This window comes from Eutrigla gurnardus (assembly GCF_963514095.1).
Source record: "Eutrigla gurnardus genome assembly, chromosome: 9".
NCBI classification, from domain to species: domain Eukaryota; kingdom Metazoa; phylum Chordata; class Actinopteri; order Perciformes; family Triglidae; genus Eutrigla; species Eutrigla gurnardus.
This window is the reverse complement of record NC_139923.1, coordinates 21,347,279-21,369,636: the sequence shown is the minus strand read 5'-3', so window position 1 is coordinate 21,369,636 and position 22,358 is coordinate 21,347,279. Positions and strand designations below refer to the sequence as shown.

Genomic DNA, 22,358 nt, shown 5'->3' with positions numbered 1-22,358 from the left:
AATATAAAAAAAGAAAATATTTTGTCATTGTCATTTTGCATATATTGTTAAATATGTACCTAATATGACCATATTTTTTTAATTTAAGCTTGGCTTTAATGTTTTTAACATGCCGATTTTGTGAATTTCTTGTAAATATTTTTTTTTAATTTCGGCTTCTCATCCTGTTCATTCTGGATACAAACCTGCATATGAGTTGACCCAGATTTGGTAGTTGTCTTCTAAATAATTTCCATCACTACACATGAATCACAGGATCATCAGTAAACAAATAAAAAATAAAGCCAAAATATCTTTAAAAAAACAAATTCTCATTAGGTTGTTGTGTTTTTTCTGTAGACTCTTGGTTATAATCAGTGTTTCAACAGTTCTGTACATTTTTAAAAGCTTAAATTGGAGAGTTTGGGAATTAAGTCCTCCACATCGTTGTTCCTGCTGGGGCAAATGTTCAAACGTCAGAACTCAAACTGAAACCTAGATGGGATATATCAAAAATTATACTCATATGAATTATATTACTAGTTTCACATGATATATGTCACGGCCATGAAAGTATGTCTTTTCAAGGAAATAAAGTCAATCACTCCAAACTCCACGGTTAGCTGAATTTGAATCATCCAGCTTTTATCCACCTCATACCAATAAATTGAGTAACTCCATACTTCCAGAAAACTCACAAAATTACTTTTATTAAGGAACATGTAAAAAAGTACATGATTTATAAAAAATACAAAACCGCTTTGTCTAACTCGTAAGCTAAGTAAATGCATAGCAACAGTACATGCAAGTCTAGTCGGGTATCCTACAATTCTGTAACATTATTAAGCTACAGGCTAAAAGGGGAAAAGTACAGTTTGTTGCAATCTATCATTCGTTTCAAGCTACATGATACAGATCCAAAGTGATGGTACAGAATAAGTTAGGTTGCGCGCAACTCAACCGAGGAGTAAATAAATACTTAACAACATTTCACAAATATTGACAACCAGTAATTCAACGCAATGTAAAAAGAAAAGCCTGCGTGAGAATTACATTCGAGTTCTGAAGTACAAAACCGTTCTACGTATCAGCTAAACAGGAACTGAAGTTCATAGTATTACACTTGTAAGCGGAGATGCAGTGATACAAATAAATATGAAATAAATAATGAAACCCACAATAGAGCCATATGGCTCACCCAGCCCCCTTATGTACACGACACACCCTCTGCTCCCAACTACAACATCACATGTATGAAATTTCATATTAGTGTTCTGTTTAGAATACCATTAACATACATACAAATGACCTCGGACAAGCACAAGTGTCCATGGAAAACCTGCATTGATTTGACATTGGGTGAATTTCAATGTGCTTTGGCTTTTGTCTGATAAATAAAGTAATATTAGGCTATATATCACAACACATGTGTGGTATATAAGAGGCAATGGCATAGAATTTCAACTTGTATAAAGTATTTTACCTATATTGACCCAGGAATGACAGGAATCACTGATATTGGTATTGCTGAATGACAATAGACCGATTGTGTGTTTTGCTGTTGTATTATGTGGTATTATTATGCAAAAAGAAGCATCTATTTTTCCTTTTTTTTTTTTCTTACATATAAAAATAAGTTAAAACTTCAGAGAAATGGATCCAAAAAAATAAAAGGAAGATTTACAGTTTATATAAGGCCATGCAATTTTAGTAGACTCATGCATCAGATCATTGGGTCTTTTGGATGAGTGGGCTTGCCATTCATGCAAAATGCACTGTGTGTTGCTGAGGCCACAATAAATATACTGTCCCTTGTGTTCCTTAATACCAATCCAGAATTAACACTAGCGCTGTCTGTAACACATAATTAAGGCTGGTGTATTTGCTGTTGAAGCTGTGAATAGACCTTATTTAAATGGGACCCACTCACGTATTTGCACATAGAAAACAGTCTACAAACACACTTTTTGATAGGAATGGATGTCAAAGTGAAAAAGACACAAACACAAAGGGCTGTACAGTTCTGTGCTCTGTCAATGTAAAGTGTCATTCATTCCAAAACGAGAAATCCACCGTTTCAAATAAAAAAAGAGATATCTACTCTTAATGAAGAAAGCAAAAGTAATGCCATTATATTTAGTCATCTTAACACATATGCTTAGAAAACATCCACATTGAGAATGGGTTTCAGATGTATGTTTGAAAATTTTGAGTAATGAATTTGAAGTAGCACCTTTTTCTATGAGTAAGCGGATCTATTGCGTTTTGGAATAAAATCTTTTAAACTAACCAACGAGAGCTCCAGCATTTCATCTAAAGTAGAACAAAAACACCACGGATGACAGTCCATCGTCAGGATGGTTGGAATATTAAATACAAAATAAGAGACAAAGTGGAAAAAAAACGGCAGTTCATAAGTTACCAATCGGACTAAATAAACAAACCTCCAACATTATTATGGAGAAGACCAGAGGATTTCCAGCTGCTTTATGATTGAAGGCAATCTGAGGCAACTTCTTTCTGTAAGTGCTTGAGAGAGAAAAAAACAGCACCCCGAGATTTCTTCAGAGATGTGTGTGCAAGGTGGGTTTGGACTTTACCACCCATCCTCTATCACCACCTCGCTCCTGGTTGGAGGTGTTGTCACGGCAACGAGTAGCTGTATAGGCTCTGCATCTTCCTTGCGCCTCGGCGTCTCCACTTCCTCTTCCGTCTGGGATTTACCCCCGCCGACATCCTCTACCACCTGGCCCTCCTCTATCTCCACCTCTTCCTCCTCCTCTTCCTCCTCCTCCTCTTCCTCCTCCTCCTCTTGCTGCTGTAGCTGCTGTATCTGCTGCTGCTGCTGCCGTTGTTTGTTGCGGCAGCATGGTTTGAACAAATGGGGGTCGATGAGCACTTCCCCAAAGCGGCCCTTGTAGATGATTCCACAACACACCTTTTGCCTGGACCAAACATAACGCATATTGATTCAAGTGTATGAAGCAACATCACAGTAAACATTTTCAAAAAGTTATTTAACACTTCAAATACCCTTGAATGTTCAGTACAGTACAGTTCATCCTTGACCTGAACTCATGATGTCCATATGTGACATTTACATTTGACAGAATGAGTTAATTACAAAACCTTTTTTTGTTACTAAATGCAAGTTTCAACCAATTTTCAAGCTCTACAGCTTTAATCACATATTACATTTGAACTAAGTTAAGTTTATGAAAACATCATTGTCACACCGGCCTTTCATCCTTAAAATCATCACTGAAAAGCTCATGTGACGTCTTTGTCCCAATAAGAAAAATAGTAATGAGCTGCTCAGTGAATCGAGCTCATTCAATTATTTTTAATTCATATATTTTCTGTTGTTGAATTTAAAGCACTTTTTTGACAAATGTAAACATAAATTATTTCAAATTAATTACATTAATAAAGCTTATTTTACTTTTAGGGGAAAAAGGGGTCTGGGTTCTTATGGGTTAATGATGGTGATCCTAAATAACAAGTCCTACCTCTTCCAGTAAGTTAGGTCGAGAAACGAGAAAACCGGGGAGCGACTGGATCCGGGGCTGAGCTCCGTGTCTGAGCCGTCATCTGACAGGTTGCTGTAGGAAGGAGACTGAGCTGGGGAGGTGCTGGAGGTGGTGCTGTGGGCATCCGAATCTGGTAGGCAGAATACAGCGTGATCAATTTCAGGGTGTGACCTGGCGTGTATGATATACTCTTTAAGTTTAGAATAGAGTGCCTTTAAACACGTTTGCAGAACTCACTGTTTCTTTTGAGCTCCTTCTGCAGCCTGCTGATCTGGCTCGGACGTGCTTTCTTGGAGATGGACTTGATCTTCTTGGGCCTAGAAGTTATCTTCAGGCTGGGACCTCCTCTGGCATCGACCACCTGCATGAACGAGGAGAGGAGAGTCTGTATATTTCAGGTATTTTATCCTGACCGAGCAATAGCTCAACCACATCAGCTCTGCCATCCAAACTCACGTGGTTCCAGTTCTTCTTGGTTCCAACAGGTAGCTTTTTCCACCGCTTCACCAGGAGCACACACGCGTTGCAGATCTCTCCAGATCGCGTTTCACTGAGTCTGCCAGACGAGTAGTGTGTGGAGAAATGACAGGGGGGGGGGGGTTCAAATCAATAAGGTGCACACCAAGGCGTCTCCATCTCCACGTGTTCAGCTGCGTCTCTTACCCAAAGCAGCTCCTGAAGTCTTTCTCGTACCGCTTACTGTCCGTGAAACGAGAGCTGGACGACTTTGCGCGGCAGATGCAGCAGCCGTCCAAACTCCTGTACATTTTGGGCTTATGAAAGCCAAACATCTGCGTGCAGGAAAACACATTTAAACATCAACTCATCAGGCTCTCGTCGGTGTGTGCATCATGTTTTAACTGCAATGCGGCCGTATGCGTGTAACCGGTCCGGGGAGGTGATATTTTATATCAGTTTAGCTTTATGTGAATACAAACAAATGTGCACGTTTTGTCACCAGCAGAGAACACAAAAACAAAATCCGGGAAAGCGATTTTGTTGGGAGCATCTCTCCGCTTTGACCCACATGAGGGGAAGTAGGTCAGCAGGCAGACAGCGTGTCAGACAGATCATATCACCGCCGCTCACAGGATGCACGCTTCATTTTGGGAGCTCAAAAATATAAGCACGCACTTATACACACGAGCCCGCGGGCTGCAGATGACACGCTATTTACTATATAGTAAAAAATAAAATTAAAATAAGCCACCAAATATAAGCGTGTATTGCCAGAGACGTGCAAACGTGTACCTACTGATATGACGCGTAATACAATAAACGCGCGGAGGAATTATCATGATTTATGTTGCTGGGCAAAACGTAATCTCCACAGCACATGTGGACCTGAACTGCGGCAAAACTGTGAGCCGCGCCCCCCAGACTGGGTTTTTTTCCCCCTTTGCCATCAGTCCTCGGGGTCCTCTTAAAGAGTGCGGTGCCTCAGAGAGTGGACACAGAGCAGGGAAAAGTGAAGACCTTTCACTCTGCTGTTTATATCAGACAGCGGGATATGTGAGGGGAAAATACGAGAACTGGAAAGCTATCTCGATGTGTAAAAAGCAGCTGTGGAACCGTATTATGTATTCAAAAATAAATGTGAAAAAAAAAACACGTAAGCCAGATTTAAATTCACCAACTTTCACGTAAATTCATCTATGGTCGTTTTACTGCTGCAATAAGTTTATTTGCAGAAACACGTGCAAAGAAAGCCACTAGTCAATTTAACCAAGAAAGTGCTTCACTGAAATGAAACATCTACGGTATCTGTATCTGACAAAAACTTAGAGGTCACAAATCATATACTTATAATTAAATTGATTATTAATGATGAAACAAAACAAATAGGTCCATATTTTAAAATATCCATAGCATCAATACATATGTTAAATAATAAAGTATCACGTATTTCTGCATTCTGGTAGTAGCCTACGTTAGCACGTATTCACCTCAGAGCATCTCATCTGTAAGCTGCGAGACGATCTCTGCAGCAGAATACAGTACGTGACGCAACCCAACATGGCAACACACTTCAAAGGCGGAGGCAGTGTGGAGAAGGGGGTGTGATGCGATTTTCCGCGAACGCCGTAATGTTAAAAGTAAACTGTAAAAAAAAAAGCAGTCGGCACTTGAGGGGATATCGCCTGCGCTTTATCTAAATAAAAAGAGGGCGCCGAGAAACGCACTTCATCGAGAGAAAAGTGCGAGTCGCCATAAATTTCACCGCCCACTCCGGCGAGGAAGCATGGCACGCCACACGACCTGCTTCATGCGCACCCATTTTATGACGACCGTCCCCTGCTCGACGCTGCCCGACTTTCCCTCCCGACATCTAAACTTTACGTAGTGAGATAAACAAAAAAAGGGCGAAGGCATTTCCTCAAGCAAATAAAACGTGTTTTTTTTTTCCAATCGTATAAAGGGGGAAAAGGCGTCCTCGGGACAATCCGTGTAATATGATCTTTACTCTTTTGTTATTCCACAGCCGCGTCACTGCAACAGTCCACCTTCCACTACATGTGCACCAAGTTCAAAGCGGGGTTTTTGCTCTAAGTCGTGTGTTTGCGCCGGTTTCTTGCACTAAAGAGCTTCACAACCCGCCCGGTGGTAGTTTGGTGCTTTAGTGTGGCTGTTTTGTTGACAGCGGCGCCCGCGTGCTGAGGCGCATCTCTCCGGGTGGGCGTGAGACGGATCCAACTTGGCTTCTTTTAGCAGGCGTAAACGTGCTGCACACTGCGGACGCACCACCACGATGCGATTTGGGTTTTCATGTGCTGTTTTTTTTTTTTTTTTTCAACCGAAACGCGCACAATTCCCCACTTTGGTTTATATTCCTGGAGCGATTTCCTCCGAAAGCCAGCAACAATAACAACAACAGCCATACCCCCCTCGCTAATCGCGGCCGCACATGAGCCCCGTTCCGACGCTATTTAACACATCCTCGCCTTCCCCTCGCTTCACTCCCACTTCGGCCGCTCACTTTAACCGCTCGGAAGATGAGCTACACGGGGAGTTCGCCAGCTACTCCGTCTTCCAAGGCCTTACAAAAGGGGGGATATTGTCCCGACACAACTCGAGGCTTGTTTTAAATGACACATTTGAACACACGGCTACGACTTTAAAACCCCCACCAAAGCTCCAAACACCCGCTAAAAAACGAATACAAACCGGATGCATTCATTACCTTGTTGCAAGCCGCGTGGATCCGATACAGAATAGTCCTTATAGCGCTTCGTTGCCGTGTGACTTTTATGAGAATCAACCCGCATCGGTTACCCGCTCCCTTGTTGATGTCTGCGCTTGTGGACGGGACTGGATAGTTGTGGACGCAGTGCGCATGCGTCGTATCCACACCTCCATTTCAGAGTATGGCAAGCAGGGCTTTTTTCTTTTTCTTCAATCAAAGCATTTACATAAACGACGCGTGACGTAGCCGTGCGTCTGCGCTCGGCTTGCCTTATAAGGATGGGAACATTGCGCGGGAACAGGGGGCTCGGCCCCGGTTGCTATGGCGCATTGGAGAGTGTAAGCAAAGGGGCGGGGCCTGTGGTTTTTACTACAGAGCGCCAGATGGCCCGTCTGGAGGCCCACGGTTTTTTAGGAGGCACGGCGTCTAGCAGCGACGTGCGCTTTGTTGATTTGGAGTGCGTGACAGCGGGCCAGATTAGTGATGAATAAAAGGTGGGAGAAACATGGCCTGCACCCTGTGGTCCGTTCAGGGCGAACAAGCACTTGCTTCCGTCTTTATTTGCTGTCACATAACGCTGATAACATTGCCTAGAATGTATAAAATGTCTAGCTTTGTATTATAGATTTTTTTTCTTTAATTAAATGCTCTTGGAGTCCAGCCTTAAACTCATCTAACCAGCTTCTGCCAGAGGACGTTCTCATTCAGCAAACTATAAAACTAGTATCAGTCTTATGTAAATGTTAAAAAAAAATGTAAAAATGTACAGTGAAATAATGTTTTCCTATACTTTCAGACATCATAGATTTGAGTGGCACACAAAAAACAAACACCAAATAATGTATGTCAACATTAACTTTAATCTTTGACGACACACTTCATAAATAACAATTCATTATTGCTTTCTCTAAACTGTATTTGAATGACGGAGGGCTTGTTTTGTTTTTCGAGGGTTACATAGTGCTCGCGGGACAGTGCAGGAGACAGCATTTTCATTATTCTTCAACTATCAAATTAAACGTGACATCAACAAAATACCTAGCGTTTTTTAAGAAACTGTGCTCTATTCGTTGTTTGTGGACAACTGAACAGTTTAGAAACAAATAGACTATTATTCACATAATCAGTAATGTGGAATATACCAGTTTACACAGACAAACAAGATGCCTTTATACAGAAAAATATTCATTACACCATAATAACAAATGGGGACAATTATATCAAAGGTCTAATGAAGCAAAAATATTTACAATGAGAGACAAAAAAAAAAAAAATGCTGTTTGACAAAGTGACAAAGGTTATAAGAACTGATACTATTAGGACACTAGTTTGGTTTCAGTGTTAAACAACGGAGGACTTCAGGAGAGCAACTCTTCAGTATGTGACCCCAAACTGAAGTAAACAGTGAGACGCAGGCAAGATGTAACACAGTATAACAAAAGTATAATAATAGAACATTTTGTAACATATCATAGAGTGGGAACATAATCTTTCTAGAGTATATTTACTAAGATATCCAATGAAAGAAGTCAATAATTTCCTTTTTTTTTAATACAATAAGGCCTGAGTCCTGATATTTCAGATCACAACACAGTTAGACATAAAAACAAACAGATTTTGGCCATGCATGTGCTTAGTTTAAAGTTCGAGTGCAAGCAGTACAGCAGTTGAAGGAGAGTTAACGTTGTCCTCGGGTCAGGTATAGTTATGGTGTGAGCTGTGAAAAAAAAAAAAAATCTACTGTAGATGTGGGATAAATAATGACTCCATTTCTCCTCCAGGAAACAGAATTTCACAGTGTAAACAAGCATAGGAAAAATCTGACTATTTCCTGAAGCAAATACAGTATATAAGACATTTACATCAGTGAACAAGGCAATATGTTTGGAGTTTGAGTTTGCCAGTGACTATATCTCGTCTACTGTCTTCTTTTATGATAAAGTCACACGTCTCAAGTGTCTGAATGTACGTCGTTTCCCCCACAGATGTGAAGATGAATATTTTTTGACCCATCTGCATTCCTGCCACAGGTCACAGAGCAAAGGGCTTGCCTGTCAGGGTCAGAGGTCAACTCCTTTGACCAGTGCGGTCTCCAGGGTGATGACGGTAAACTCGTTCAGTGTGTGCAAGATGCGGCAGAGGGAGTGTACGGCAGCTCGGTCCCGCAGCAGAGCAGCGTCCTCGTACGTCCGCACCGTCAGGGGACACTCGGCCAGCAGGGGCAGCCAATGAGAGAGGAGCCGGTCCCTGCCAAGAGGCACAGGTCAGTAGTTAATGAGGGTCCTAGACATGCATAATGCAGTTTAGTATACACTTGGGAGATGAGTTAGCTGACTGTGAGCCAGAACTAGCACCTGTACTTTTCTTGAAACACCTTTCAACCACAAGCCATTATGCTCTCAGTGTTTGTCATTAAATGTCCAAATCAGGGACACAAGAAGTCACATTAGTCCATGCTCGAATATAGCTTAACTATTCTTTTAAAGCCGTTTCCATTGAAACGTATGAAGAGACATCTTTTTAAAAAAAGGACAGAAAATCATATGAGTTTACTTGTTGACTAGACCATAACACATTTGATGGTGCACAGAGCCCCCTCAGTGACAGCTGATGTCACAGTTATCTAATTGAAATTCTCCTTTTCCATTTGAGATCAACTTCAGCAAAAATTGTTAATTAAAAAGCAAAACTATTATTTTTAAACTTTTATTAAATTCACACGAAGATATAAACCTTTTTTTCTGCATCTCATCTAATTTTTTTTTTTTTTTCTGCATGACGCCATCCCTCCCCGAGCTGTATGTTATATAAATGTTTCTGTGCAGTCATGCTGCAGGACGCTTCCTCTGGGCCTCAGGAAGGAAACTATATAACATTTGGCCACCACTTTAGAAGAACTGTCTCCCTATTTGTGGCTTGAACATGGATCATAAATCTGTATTTTTAGACGTATTAGACTGGATTAATTACACAAGTCCCAGTCCAATTCTAAACCTATTGTTGGATCAAAAACAAAATTAAAACCGCTCACCTGATTCCCAAGCAGACGAACAGCTGGAACTTGCCCTCTTTTCCAATGTTTCGTGGGGACGCATTGATGGCATTGACGTAGTGGCACAACAAGTCACAGGGGGGATCTCTTGTCACTGTTGATCGGTGCAGGTCACCCATCTGATCGGCTGTCTCCATGGAAACCACTGCCTTCTCTATGGAAAGTAGTTGTTCATACTGTCAGTTGATAAATTATTAACATACAGACAATAAGGGAAAATAAAGCTGCAGGAGACGAACACTGGAGATAAGAGTTTTTTAACACTGACTGACATGCGCTTTAAAATTTGGAATTCACATTCATCAACACTAGATGGAGACATCAACAAGAAGTAGAACATGACTTTTAATGAACTCACACTCACGGTACTTACCCACAAAGTCCCAAACAAACACATTCCTCTGGAAAAGACGGTTCGATTTGAGCCCGTGCAGGAGAAACTTCTCCAAGGAGAGCACCAGACCCCCTTCACCACACAGCAAGACGGTCAAGTTTCCTCTCTGGGATGAGAGAAATAGGAATAAACAGGGACACTGTCAACAAGAAGCTTTTCTGTCAACTTCAGTAAATCCCCACGTGCAATTTCCCCCCAAAAAAACTACAGAAAAAGTGTTTATTTTCTAATCTAAAATGCATTTTCTTTTATTTACTAAGAGGAAAAGAGCAAATCCCTGCACATTAAAGCCTGTGCACTAAATATGTTATGACAACGAGTGGGGGCCCATCACAAATACACAAAAGGGATCCATTGAGTCGCTACAGTGCATTTAATTCACGGGTGAAATGAGAGGGACAAGTCTGATCCATAAACAAGACAAATGGGGCCTGTGCTGGTGACGCCGGGGTAACAAACCATGTTGAGGATAAAAATAACACAACAAGCAGGAGGTTGACGGTCTAACACGTATGAGATGCTTCGCGTTAACCACTTTCAGCCCATTCTAGTGAGTGAGCCAACACGTTTCTATAGCACTCATTACTTAAAGCCACGTACCTCTTGCTCAGGTTTGTGGAAGTGTTTAACAAGGTTATTTGCTGCCTCCCCAACGTCCTCTTGTACTTCAACAGACAGCATTCCTGACCAGAAAAACCAAGAACAGTTACAAACGGAAACATGAGGACGAATGATGGCAGACAAATGGGGATGTGGACAGGAGCTAAATTGAAAGGTGATACAGAATCTGTTGTTGTACCAACAAGTAGGTCAGCTATTGTACTGAAGAATGTGCTCTTTGTCAGTACGTACTGCTTCGTCTGCCAAGCGATCCCAGCACTGCCCGCACGCTCTGAGAAGGAGACGCCAGCTCCGGAGGTGTCCCCGTCCACCTTCCAGCGTCCTCCTCTCCACCGGGGGACACCAGCTGACCAATGAGAACTCTTTCCAAGCTGTCGTCGCCAACGCCTTTCCCCAGCCATCGGCCGCACGGGAATCTGAAAGGACAGAAGTGCAGTGAGTATGCATGGTTGATTCTAACTTTTCACGGTATCTTTATCAAACTCATTTGAATTAGATACTGCGTTGTCAGTCATGAGACCAGGATCAAACTTAGAAGCATACTTGTAGGTGTGTCCTGTGATCTCATTATACACCATGACACAGTCAATCAGACACTTGGCCAGCAAACCGGAGTTCTCCTGTCCCAGCTGCAGAGTGCTCAGCCTGCCCAGGTTCTTGCACTTGAAAAGAAAAGCACAGACCACAGTGAGTGTCTCCAGGCATGTGTATCCGTCAGACATGATGCCGACCCGACTACTGCAGAGTGTACACAAACCTGGAAATAAATCTCCTGCGTATTCTTCGAGATCGGTCGAACTCCTGAATCACCCAGTTCGCCTGACACGCACACCCACGGGTTAACAGTTGCCATAGCGATGCTCAGCTTCTTCATGGGTATTATAACAACACGATATGGAATACCTGAGACAAAGGAGACCAAGAGCAACGTTTTATTCATTTAAATCATTTCTTTAACACTTAACAGCGACCCACTGTGTCAATACTCAGAGTTGAAAGGATTTTCACAGCATCGGAGCAGAACAATGTCTGTTGTTTGAGGTCTAAAGCGTCAGTGTGAAACCCTGGGATACCGGGTGAAATTCAAGTATATAAGGTCAGTGGGTGCAGCCCAAATTAAACTTCCAGTGTCCTTGAAAGCTATAAAGCTGCCAGTAAATTCTAGCATTTTGTTGTTGAAGTTTAGAGGGCTTACTGATGGAGGTGAAGACGCGTGTGAAGCAGAGGTAGTCCACAGTGTTGAGAGAGAGCAGGTGGAAAAGAAACTGCTCCCTTTCTTCCTCACAGAGCAGGAATGCATACGGTTTGTACAGCTGCCTGGAAGGGGACAAGACGAAAAGACCAGTCAAAATCAAGAGACTTACTATAAATGATATCCAGAAACACTAGACTTGTGTTTACTTGTCATTAAAGTCGGTTATGAGTGAATTCTGACCTGAGCAGCTCCTGGTTTGTGAGCAGCTCTTTAAGGTGTTGGGACAGCATTTTCTTCTCCAGAGCCAGGTGGATCCAGGCCCGAGCCTGACCCACCTCTGACAGGCCCTCACTCATGGTCTGGATGAACCTGGAAGAGCAACACATAAAGAAGCATTAATGCTCAACTTTTTTTTCATAAAATCGCATCTAATGGCGATTTCAGACATTTCATTCTATATCTTCTAGAAAGATTAAATCCTGTGACCAAGAACAGAAAAGAATGCTGAAGATACCATGTATAAATGGTATTAAAACACAAACATGCCATAAACAATTTCCCCCACTCTTTCCAACACCAAAGCACGCCTGCTCTCGTTACCTCATATCTTGTATTAACGATCCTTTCAGGAGCTGAGTGCCAACATCTGACGTTCTCTGGTCCGAGCCGTAACACCCTGAACAGACAGCAAGTTGAACACCGATGAGGATCGGACTCTTAGATCAGCGATTTGAACATGATAAACAAGTGAGTCAGGTTGTGTACTGACCTGGAGACTCAGCTGGTGCCTCCATCTTCCCCCAGGCCACCTGGTACTGAAGCAGATGGGACCAGAGAGCCGACTTCCCCTGTTCAGAATAAGTCATTATTCATTCTTGTTTACGTGGAAACACACTTTTTTTTTTTTAGGTCATCTGAGCTGATACGGCTTGATGAATTATGTGTCTGACCTGTTTCAGCTGTAGACCGTGGCCCCAGGTTCTCTCCAGTAGGTCACACAGACCGTGGATCAGTGTGTTTTCCTGCAGGCCCGTGATGTTGGCTTCTCCCTGACACGGTTCTACACTCTCCTTCCCCATCCTCTCCATCAACATCCGTTTGGTCTAAAGAGCGGGAAGACATGTTGTGGCATTAACTTGACTAAAATGAAATCAGCAGTGCCTCCGTCGCCACGCAGACGGAGCTCTCACCTTCAGACGACACTCACTCAGCAGCCCGTCAACGAACTCGCGGTGAGTCTGAGTGACGGCTTGAGGCGACGAATCAAGTAGCTTCGACTGGCGGAGGTTCTTCCTTGCAAATGTGTGCTTCTGTTAAATAAACAAAAGGGTAGTAAATCAGACACAATACGTCTAATGTGTGTATGTGTCTGCATGCGTGTGTGAACACATGAAAGTACCTGTCTCTGTTCATTGTCCACTCCCGAGTGGTCCGCCGACGTTGATCTCTTGAGGTCAGTCTTGCGTGATGCTGTAACACGACCGGACCACCTGTTGAACCAGATGACATAGCAAAATGAAAAGTGCGTTTTCAGGAGTTTGTGTATTTAAAATACATGTGTGTGTATTTTGGTTGGGAATCAAATTAGTCCCTGACAACTAGTGATATTCTGATGCAGTGGGTTCCCATCCTTTTTATCAGATGTAAACACATCACAACACCAAAACCCTCCATCATATGAACACAAGTATCTTTAGTTTGGTTAAATTATTGTGACGATTATATTTTCCTCCTAAAATATGTGGATATATTTGGTGTAATTGAGTAACTCCTTGTACCCGCTGGTCCTGGGTATCACCCGTGTTTGGGAATCACTGATGTCATGTATTCTAACTGAATAGCAGCAGAAAACACAGGCTCACTTGTTGGTGTTTTGTCCCTGTGTGAGCACATCAGCCTGCAACTTAGGGAAGTAGCCCGGCTGGTGGCGACCCTGGCCGATCCTCATGTCCAGTAGGTGGGGATGTATGGCTGTGTGGTCAGCCTTCAGCAGTCTGCGCTCAATGACCTGAGCTGCAGAGACAAACCCAGCAATGGTTAGCATCTAACAGGGATACGGGCTGTGGGTGAGTATAGAACATAGAGTAAGAGCAACATCTCTCAAGTCTAAACGTGAACAATGAAACAGCCAGATCAACATGCAGGCAGTGCGTTTTCTGCAGAGTTGGCAGGACTTCAAAGCAGAAGATTTCAAACGGTTTCATAGGACACAAAGCCCCCTCGCCTCTTATATAGTATAATACCCCATACTGTACCCTTTAGTTCACCCCTCTATCTGGTTTTTATATTCACTTATTTACACTGGTTGTGTGTCTGATGCACATTTTCCTGTATTTCTCTGTAGTTCTTTATTTCATCCATCATGAACACCTTCACAGTACCTGACTCAAAGACCGTAGTGCATTTCCTGTAACGACAGTCACGGGAGTCCTCTTCGTCTGCGTCATACACGCGTTCTCTCTCCAGACGGTTGTCAAACAGCTGCTGCAGCGGTTCTCTATCCGCCCAGCGAGATATCACCTTCCCGTCCACAAAGGCAGAAAACATGGACGTCTCCAGGAACCGGGACAAGAAGTGCAAGTGGGTCGCAGGCTGAACCGAGAGGAAGAGACCCTGAAACATTGAAAATCACAAACACATTATGGACAGGTAAATATAATGTTTCTATCGCTATCTAAAAGTATTTCCAAATCACAAAAAACAATCTCAACATATCATCAGAGTTGTTTTATTAACTCTATCAAGCAATCCCTGTGCATCGACATCTACTGAAGTACCTTGTCAAAGCTGAACATTCCCTCTCGGTTGCTCAACCAGGAGTCCAAATCCAGAGCGCTGTGGATGACGAACTCCTCGTACCTGCCAAACATGGCAGCGAAACGTCCAGCAAACACCTCCCTTAGCTGAATGTTCAGCTTCGCAGCCTTCAGCTCTTCCTCCTCTTCCTCCTCGTGTGCCAGCGTCTTCCCTCCATCCGACGTCTTCTCTCCGCCGCACCTCCGCGCCAGAGCCTGCAGCCTCTCCAGCACCGCCAGCTCCTCGCCTCCGAGGTTACCGTTCCTCCTGTCCTCCATCAGGTCCTCCAGCACCAGGCTGCTCAGGCGAGGGGAGGCAGCGGCAGGCTTGGTGGTCGCGCCGCCCTGCGGAGGGAGCCCGAAGCGCAGCAGTACCTCACTCAACTCCTGGATCAGCTCGGCCTGATCGGGAAACACGGGGAGGTCCTCGGGGGCCTCGACGAAGCGGTTGTCAATGTCCACAAAGCACAGGTTGGCCTGTGTGGAAGAAAGATGATGATGGATGAATATATGGCAAATAAATCATGTGCCAACACTGTTCCCATGAAGCTGCTGAGCAATGAAGGACAGAGCTTTGTGAGAAAGATACTGCTTTTCAAAATAGACAAGATTCAAAATACTGCTTTTGTAAGCAGCACTGGAGCACAGCCCAGTCAGCAGCGGTGCGACCTTCAACAGTGACCTGGGGGTCGGATTACAGCCTCGGCAAGGAGATGCACTGTAGAGTGGACAGTTATAGACATCCTCTTACTCTGGCATCCTGCTCTCTGCAGCTTCATCCTCATAGTAAATCGTCACTTCTTCTTACTAATGTTTTTAATCATCTCTTGCCTTTGAACAGCAAAATCAGGAGATTGCATTGTTGAAGGACACGTTTTTTTTGGCCCATGTGAGCAAAACTGTGCCGTCATCAAAAAGAAGAAAAGAAAAAGAAAAACAATCCAACCAAATCCTACATGTGTGATTAAAATATTCTATATATCATAAATTACCACGCATGCATCAAATTGCACAGCTAAAGAAATAAGTGGAGATCACTAATTCTCATTAATTATTCAGCGACTCCCATTATTCTGGAGCTCTCATGCGCTGCAGTTTTGCTTTCACCCCCACCCCCCGGCTGCCTTTCAACTGCCTCTGATTAAAATATTCTATATATCATAAATTACCACGCATGCATCAAATTGCACAGCTAAAGAAATAAGTGGAGATCACTAATTCTCATTAATTATTCAGCGACTCCCATTATTCTGGAGCTCTCATGCGCTGCAGTTTTGCTTTCACCCCCACCCCCCGGCTGCCTTTCAACTGCCTCCTTTCTAGGGCAGAGCAACTTCAAAGAGGCTTCAGCGAGATATTCATGCAGCATAAACTGATCTCCGACGCAGGATTTGTGAAAGTATCTATTCGACATGGCGGGGGCAGAGGCCAAATTGTCACGCATGCATCATGGATCAGCCAACGGCTCACTTTAACATTTTTTAGATCCTTTTGTGTGAAAGCTTATCGAAATGTCTGCATCCTGAAAACCTGACTGGCGTGTTCACGCAGCAAACAATGGACGCTTCAAGCACATGAGATCTGTGTTTAGTCGAGTACCTCGTGTGGCAGGTGGAGGGGGGATCGCTGCGCTCCGTCTTGGCGCTGGATACCCATCAGGAATGGTACGGGAGCATCCAGGAGGTGATGTAGCGGCGCTGAAACAATGGGCATGTAGATGTGTTGCCACTGGAATGGGAACAGCAAGGTGGTGACACCCTCCGCCACTGTCATCAAACGCTGGTAGTCTGAGGAGATGGAGGACCATTAAATTCACATTACCGTTCACATGCTGCACAGCACAAACCAATTAATGACTGAGGATGTTCCCCACTCATTAAGTCACGATGTCAGTTCCTCTACAGTGTTTAACCTCGAAGCCTGCCGGTCTTACATGTGGGGTAATTGTGGACTAAATTGTGTTTTTTTTTTCATATTTTGCTTCTCTTTAATCACACTTATAACAATTTCCTTTGAGTTTTACCATGGCTTGATTTGCACTCAAGTAATCAGTAAATGTTGGCAAGTCCTATGTGTGAATGTCTTATTGTCTCAAACATTGCTAGTAACTGGATACCAGTGTGCTTACCTTGAGAGCAAAGCAGGACTTGTGTCTCCAGAAGTGCACATGTAAGCAGTTGAACCATATTGTCCACGCCCAGCAGCGAGAAGGCCTCCCCGAGGGGATACTCCCCGAGCGGAAGCTCGCCCGGCCCAGGCCGCTGACACACGATGGGGCCCTGCACCCCGTGGAACCTCAGTGACCTGCCGGGAGGAGGCAGGGGCACCTCGTACAGGATGTTATGGATGTAGCTCTCTATGGGAAGGGGCGGGGCCGTGTGCGACGTCACGGCCTGATGCAGCTGAGCCAGAAACTCTCGAGCAGCTTGAAGGAAGGGGAGCGGCGTGAGCAGGCAGAGGGCTTTGGACACATACAGAGTGTCCCGTGCCGGATCGAAGCACCCGGCACAAACACCGGCCAGAGACTCGCCGTCCAACTCGTCCAAGCTGCTCACAAGCGAGTCCATGCTGGAGGTGGAGGGCGAGGAGGCAGATGAAGACGAGGAAGAGGGAGAGGAGGCAGATGAAGCTGAATGGTGCTCCACGTGGTGCATCTGGTAGAGAGTCTGCATAGCAGTGATGATCTGAGCACCGGTCACCTCTTCATAGTAGGTGTGGACAAAGCCGTAGGAGCGTGTGCCGTCGTCAAAGGACATTGTGAATGAGTGAAACTGAGGATCGAGCCGGTCTGCCTGCGTGCGGAAGGAGAGACCCCTCGGCATACAGAGCTGAGGAGGAAGTGTGAAGAGGAAAGTTGAGTAAACCAAAAAGAGGGTTAAGAGCAATCTGGCAACTTAAATGTCAACCCGTCATAATGACTCCAATAACTACTGGATCATTTTCCAAATCTTGTTTTCTACATTTATCATTAAATCCCATCTGGACTGTGTAGACACAACCATTAAAGCCATTATAGAATATGCCATTCAAAACAACTTTGCAGTGATTCACAAGTAGAAAAACCCTCTAAAACTTTCATCCCCATGTTACTCATCCTGACCTGCTTTTCATGAGAGAAAAACAAACATTTTCTATGTAAAAATAGGAAAGAAAATCTTTTTTTTTTATGAGAGACAGTGAACTTTTTCCAAGTTGTTTTTGTTATTAGGCTCGTTAGAAGAACCATAAAACCTTTGTCCTACAAACAAGGCACATCTTGTCCTTCCTTTTCCTGCTGCAAGAGAACGACGAGCAACGATGCACAATTCCAGATCTCACCATGTTGACGGCATCTTTGTTGAAGGGGTTCCTGTCCGTGTTTTCAGGGTAGTGCACCAGTACTTTGGACTTGAACGAACGTCGAATGGGGCTCTGCTCAAAGCTCTCGCCTGAAAGACAAACAGACCCACAGAAAAAGACAGTTACGGCGTTATCGGATTAGGACAGAGTCGTGTTTGACTTTCATCGCTGCTGAGACAGACGTCGGTACACGATGAGGAGGTCACAACAGAGGACGTCACAAAAATACAGCTTTGATTAATGACAAAGCCTGGACGAGAAGACCTTGTCTGACACAGGTTGGAATAAAAAAAAAAAAAAGGTTATCTGTTGTTGACAGCAAAAACCATTCTGCAGCAGAGAGGGGAAACCCTTCCAAGGGTTATGTAACTATGACAACATGGTGCTCTTTCTTACAGCAAGAGCACTCAGGATGGATCCGGATAAAGGAGGAGAGCTATTCATGTAACTGGTACAACAAAGGATTGAATTTCCAGTGCATGAACACAACGCACATATTTGATGCACTGCCTCAAATGTCAAAGCTGCGGAAGGTAAAAAATAAAACTGTGTCATAGTGAATGGGATACCTTCATTATTCATAGACTTTCTGACGGGGATGCCCTTGAACAGCACTCCTCACCGTATCCCTCATTTAACCATTCCACCATGATATCAGTCGACGTCGCTGGATTACGGGACAACCGTATCATGGCCAACGACCTAGTCTTCTTTCAGCTGCCAGTCATTCAGCAGTCGGGGGACATCCAGCTCACCGGCCTACGAGATGACGCACAGCAGCCCAAGAGAGGAAACCACTTCAGGTTGAACTGAGTCAGCCTGTTAGGTGGGAGACGGACGCTTATGCATCACAGCTACGAGGGGGGGAGTCAATGTTCTTCGCCAAGGATACAAACACAGACATCAGCACCAAGAAGCACAATAGAGCACCTAGTTGCCATGGTAGCACTTTCTGCTGTGACCTCACAGATAGTCATCGGGACACAGCTCGTCAGCGGTGTATGTCACTCCGAGTTTCATCAGCTGATCCAATTATCCCACTGTCCTTGTTTTTTTGAACAGACCACTTTCACCCGTAGTCTCTCTCCCTCCCTCTCTCATCACAACAACAACAACAGCTGCAACTAATGAATGTTTTAATTATAAGTGAAACTGCCGTCTTGATTAATCGTTTGGTCCATAAAATGTCAGCAAATAGTGACAACTGTCCATCACAATTTCCTAAAACCCAGTGTGAAACCTTAAAATGCCTGTTTTGTCTGACTAACGGTCCAAAAACCCAAATACACAGAGTTTTCTGTAACCTTACACAAAGAAAATAAGCAGATCCTCACAGCTGCGATGTTGGAATTCATTTGATATTTCTGGTTTAAAAAATGAACTACTTGATAAACTTAAAAAGTTGCTGATTAATGTATCCTCTTTAGATTAATGTATTAATGAACGTGTTCTTGCTCCAATCCTCAGTTCCTGAAAATCCTTGAACTCAATATCCTCAGTGTATTTTTAGAAAAAAAACAGTGTTACATATTCATCACACAGATCCGAATGGTAGCTCATCCCTAAAACAAACACTTAATTAGGGAAGATTCAACAGCCATAGACATCTGTCATGTCTGACTGAGTTCCCCCCACCGTCACATTCATCACATTACATTACACGAGTAGATGAGGATGGATATAAAAAGCTGCAAGAGATTAAAGTGACAGCAAATGTCAGCTGGCGCTGCCAGATGAGGAGTTATTCCTTTTTTGCCTCACACAGTTTAAATCACTCCAAATGTACGTAGAGATTTGTCATCCACTGAAGACAAAAAAAGAAAGTAAAATTTCTCTTTCATCACAGGCTGAGACACAAGCGTGGCGTCGTACGCTTAAAATAACGGATAAAAGTGTTGAGTGCCTAAAAATATAATAACTCGGGCTGGAATTTCTGCTTCCAATAAGACGGGTGCACAAAAAAAAACATTCTTCTTTGCAATAAATGTGTTCGGTCAGGGAGTTCTCGCCCTCCAGTGATGTCATTCCCCTATGACACTCGGGTGCTGATGCCACTGCCATCCAGCGACAGTCACTTGAAATTTGATAAGCCTGCAGAAAACACAGTGACATCTATTGAGAAGTCAACAAGGGCAGATTGTTTCTCGGCAGGCATTCTCTAATGACACACACACACAAATAGGAATACTGTCAAGCCTTTCCAAATGAGAGAGTAAACATCTCCAGTTGACTACAGCGTTCAGAATATGCATGTAAAGTCAAACGCGGACACAGAAATCCCTTGAAAGGAGAGCGGAGCCTCCTGCTGCAGTGAGTCTGAGATGACCCGCTGTTACATAAGCAGATTGCTGGAGCTCCGATATACTAACCCCGCCAGCAGCGCTGTCAACTCGCCACAGGGAGCCAGATATCAAAGTACCCGATAGTTAGTTAACGCAGTAATTAGTCCGCAGCGAGTTCCAACGTGTTCCAACGGGATGCTCATCCTTAACATGCAGTTGTCGTGGTGTTGGACGAGAACGCCATGTCTGCTCACAGCTGTTACATACATGAGCTACATTTCTGCCACAAATAACACGGGCAGAATGCAGGGTGTGACTGTTGCTTTACAAAACTGGATGTGACGTTCAAGGTACTGGTAATTCAGCAAACCCTTCACAGCTGCTCCCCCCCCCTCCTCCACACACACACACACACACACACACACACACACACACACACACACACACACACACACACACACACACACACACACACACACACACGTGCAGACGTAGCAGAGGGCTCCTGGGCGACTCCGTCCTCGGTGTCAACAAATCAGTTGAGGGACAAAGCAACGTCACACGATGTCTCTTATTTCCAACAACCAGCAGCTGAGAAGCCATCCACCACAAATACACCATCGCAAGCATCACTGCAGCTGCCATCACCGTGGCAACCCCCCACATTCACCTAATTCTCAGCATCCATTTCCTCCCACCTTTGCCTTTTTTTTTGGTGAGGAAAGGGACGTGATTTGCTTGGTTAAAATAAAAAGGTCCATTACATCAAACCAGCCGTCACATTGATTTTCACCGTTTTCAGATTTAGCCACACAGCAGTGTAATCTCTAATCCCTGTGTTAACCATGAACCACTGCCCGGGTGCTCCATCGGCGCTCCAGTGTTATTGGGCAGGATGTGGATGCTGTCCCTCTATTCCACCCGTCCTCTGCTATATTCCTCATCCAGGTGTAGCAGTGGATGACTTGCAGAAACCAACAATGTTATATTATCATTCGATTTACAGCAAACATTATATTTCCCCAAAGCAGAGACAACAAAAAAGGACAATACTACAGGATGACACAGTATAATTGCTAAAAATTCATTGGAGAAAACGATAATCCCTTTTGAATTTTGTGGTTCTAGGCTACTCAAACATATTTATAATTTGTATTTTTAATCATGCATTTAAAAATACAAACATCCCCAAAAAAATGTATTATCATATCTTGAATTTATTTGAAATAAAAACGTTATTGGCCTAAATATAGGCTCGTCTACTGTGGCTACCCTCAGATATGATGTTGTCAACAACGCTGTGAAAAGAGGAATGTGGCGTCCAAACAAAACACATTGTAACGGATGTCACCCCCTTCACACACACGCAGACCTCCATGGAATACACGGTGGACGTTTTACACGGAGGATGGGACGTGTATGGACGTGTGCGGCGGGGTTTCGTCTGCTTCGTGTTTGGAGACCACGTACCTGCTCCGTGGTCCGGCTCCAGGCCCGTCTCCGTGTCCACTCCACACACGACAAAATAGTGGGCGAAACGGCAAGAAGCCGATCCCGCGGCCGCTGCGGTGCCGTTCATCCTCGACGCGTTCATGGTGTGAGAGACCGAGAGAGAGACAGCTCCGTTTACTTGTACGCGACGTTGTGGATGTTCATCGCCGATGCGGCCGATGCGAAACGTCGTAGCCCCCTCCTCCTTCCGGATCCGCGCTGGCTCGTGTCGGTCCGGCCGCCTGCACTCGCGGTGAGACTCTGATGGAGCTCAGCAGGATCCGGGGACGGTCATCCCGTTTGTTCAGAGGGGGAGGAGGCTGGAGGGGGGTGGGGGGCAAAGACCGGAATGCATCATCATCATCATCATCAGCCTCATTTAAAGAGCTGTCGAAATTCGTAATCCGCCCACATCACTAAACCAACATTTAGGTGATAATAAAAAGAAAATATATAAATAATATATATATCAAAACCATCAATGCATATTTAATCT

The 22,358-nt window shown here is 44.1% G+C and overlaps 2 protein-coding genes across 2 annotated transcripts; both read right to left on the bottom strand.

Moving 5' to 3' along the window:
* Positions 1 to 662: 662 nt before the first annotated feature.
* sinhcaf (SIN3-HDAC complex associated factor) lies at positions 663 to 6,847 on the bottom strand. The gene is made up of 6 exons (XM_084016953.1): positions 6,691 to 6,847; positions 4,173 to 4,300; positions 3,966 to 4,065; positions 3,747 to 3,870; positions 3,489 to 3,639; positions 663 to 2,924 (listed from the first exon to the last, which is right to left on the bottom strand). The coding sequence occupies exons 2-6, from the start codon at positions 4,298 to 4,300 to the stop codon at positions 2,576 to 2,578; spliced, it is 852 nt and encodes a 283-aa protein (XP_083873079.1). The 5' UTR covers positions 6,691 to 6,847; the 3' UTR covers positions 663 to 2,575.
* A 696-nt stretch (positions 6,848 to 7,543) lies between these two features.
* On the bottom strand, positions 7,544 to 22,120 carry LOC311018300 (DENN domain-containing protein 5B-like). The gene is made up of 21 exons (XM_084017205.1): positions 21,842 to 22,120; positions 18,069 to 18,178; positions 16,879 to 17,578; positions 16,350 to 16,537; positions 14,733 to 15,227; positions 14,337 to 14,568; positions 13,818 to 13,968; positions 13,355 to 13,445; positions 13,146 to 13,265; positions 12,906 to 13,058; positions 12,725 to 12,803; positions 12,556 to 12,631; positions 12,196 to 12,324; positions 11,956 to 12,077; positions 11,518 to 11,663; positions 11,304 to 11,422; positions 10,992 to 11,176; positions 10,740 to 10,822; positions 10,119 to 10,245; positions 9,725 to 9,899; positions 7,544 to 8,940 (listed from the first exon to the last, which is right to left on the bottom strand). Exons 1-21 carry the CDS (start codon positions 21,963 to 21,965, stop codon positions 8,754 to 8,756), a joined length of 3,792 nt encoding a protein of 1,263 aa, XP_083873331.1. The 5' UTR covers positions 21,966 to 22,120; the 3' UTR covers positions 7,544 to 8,753.
* Between the last annotated feature and the right edge of the window lie 238 nt (positions 22,121 to 22,358).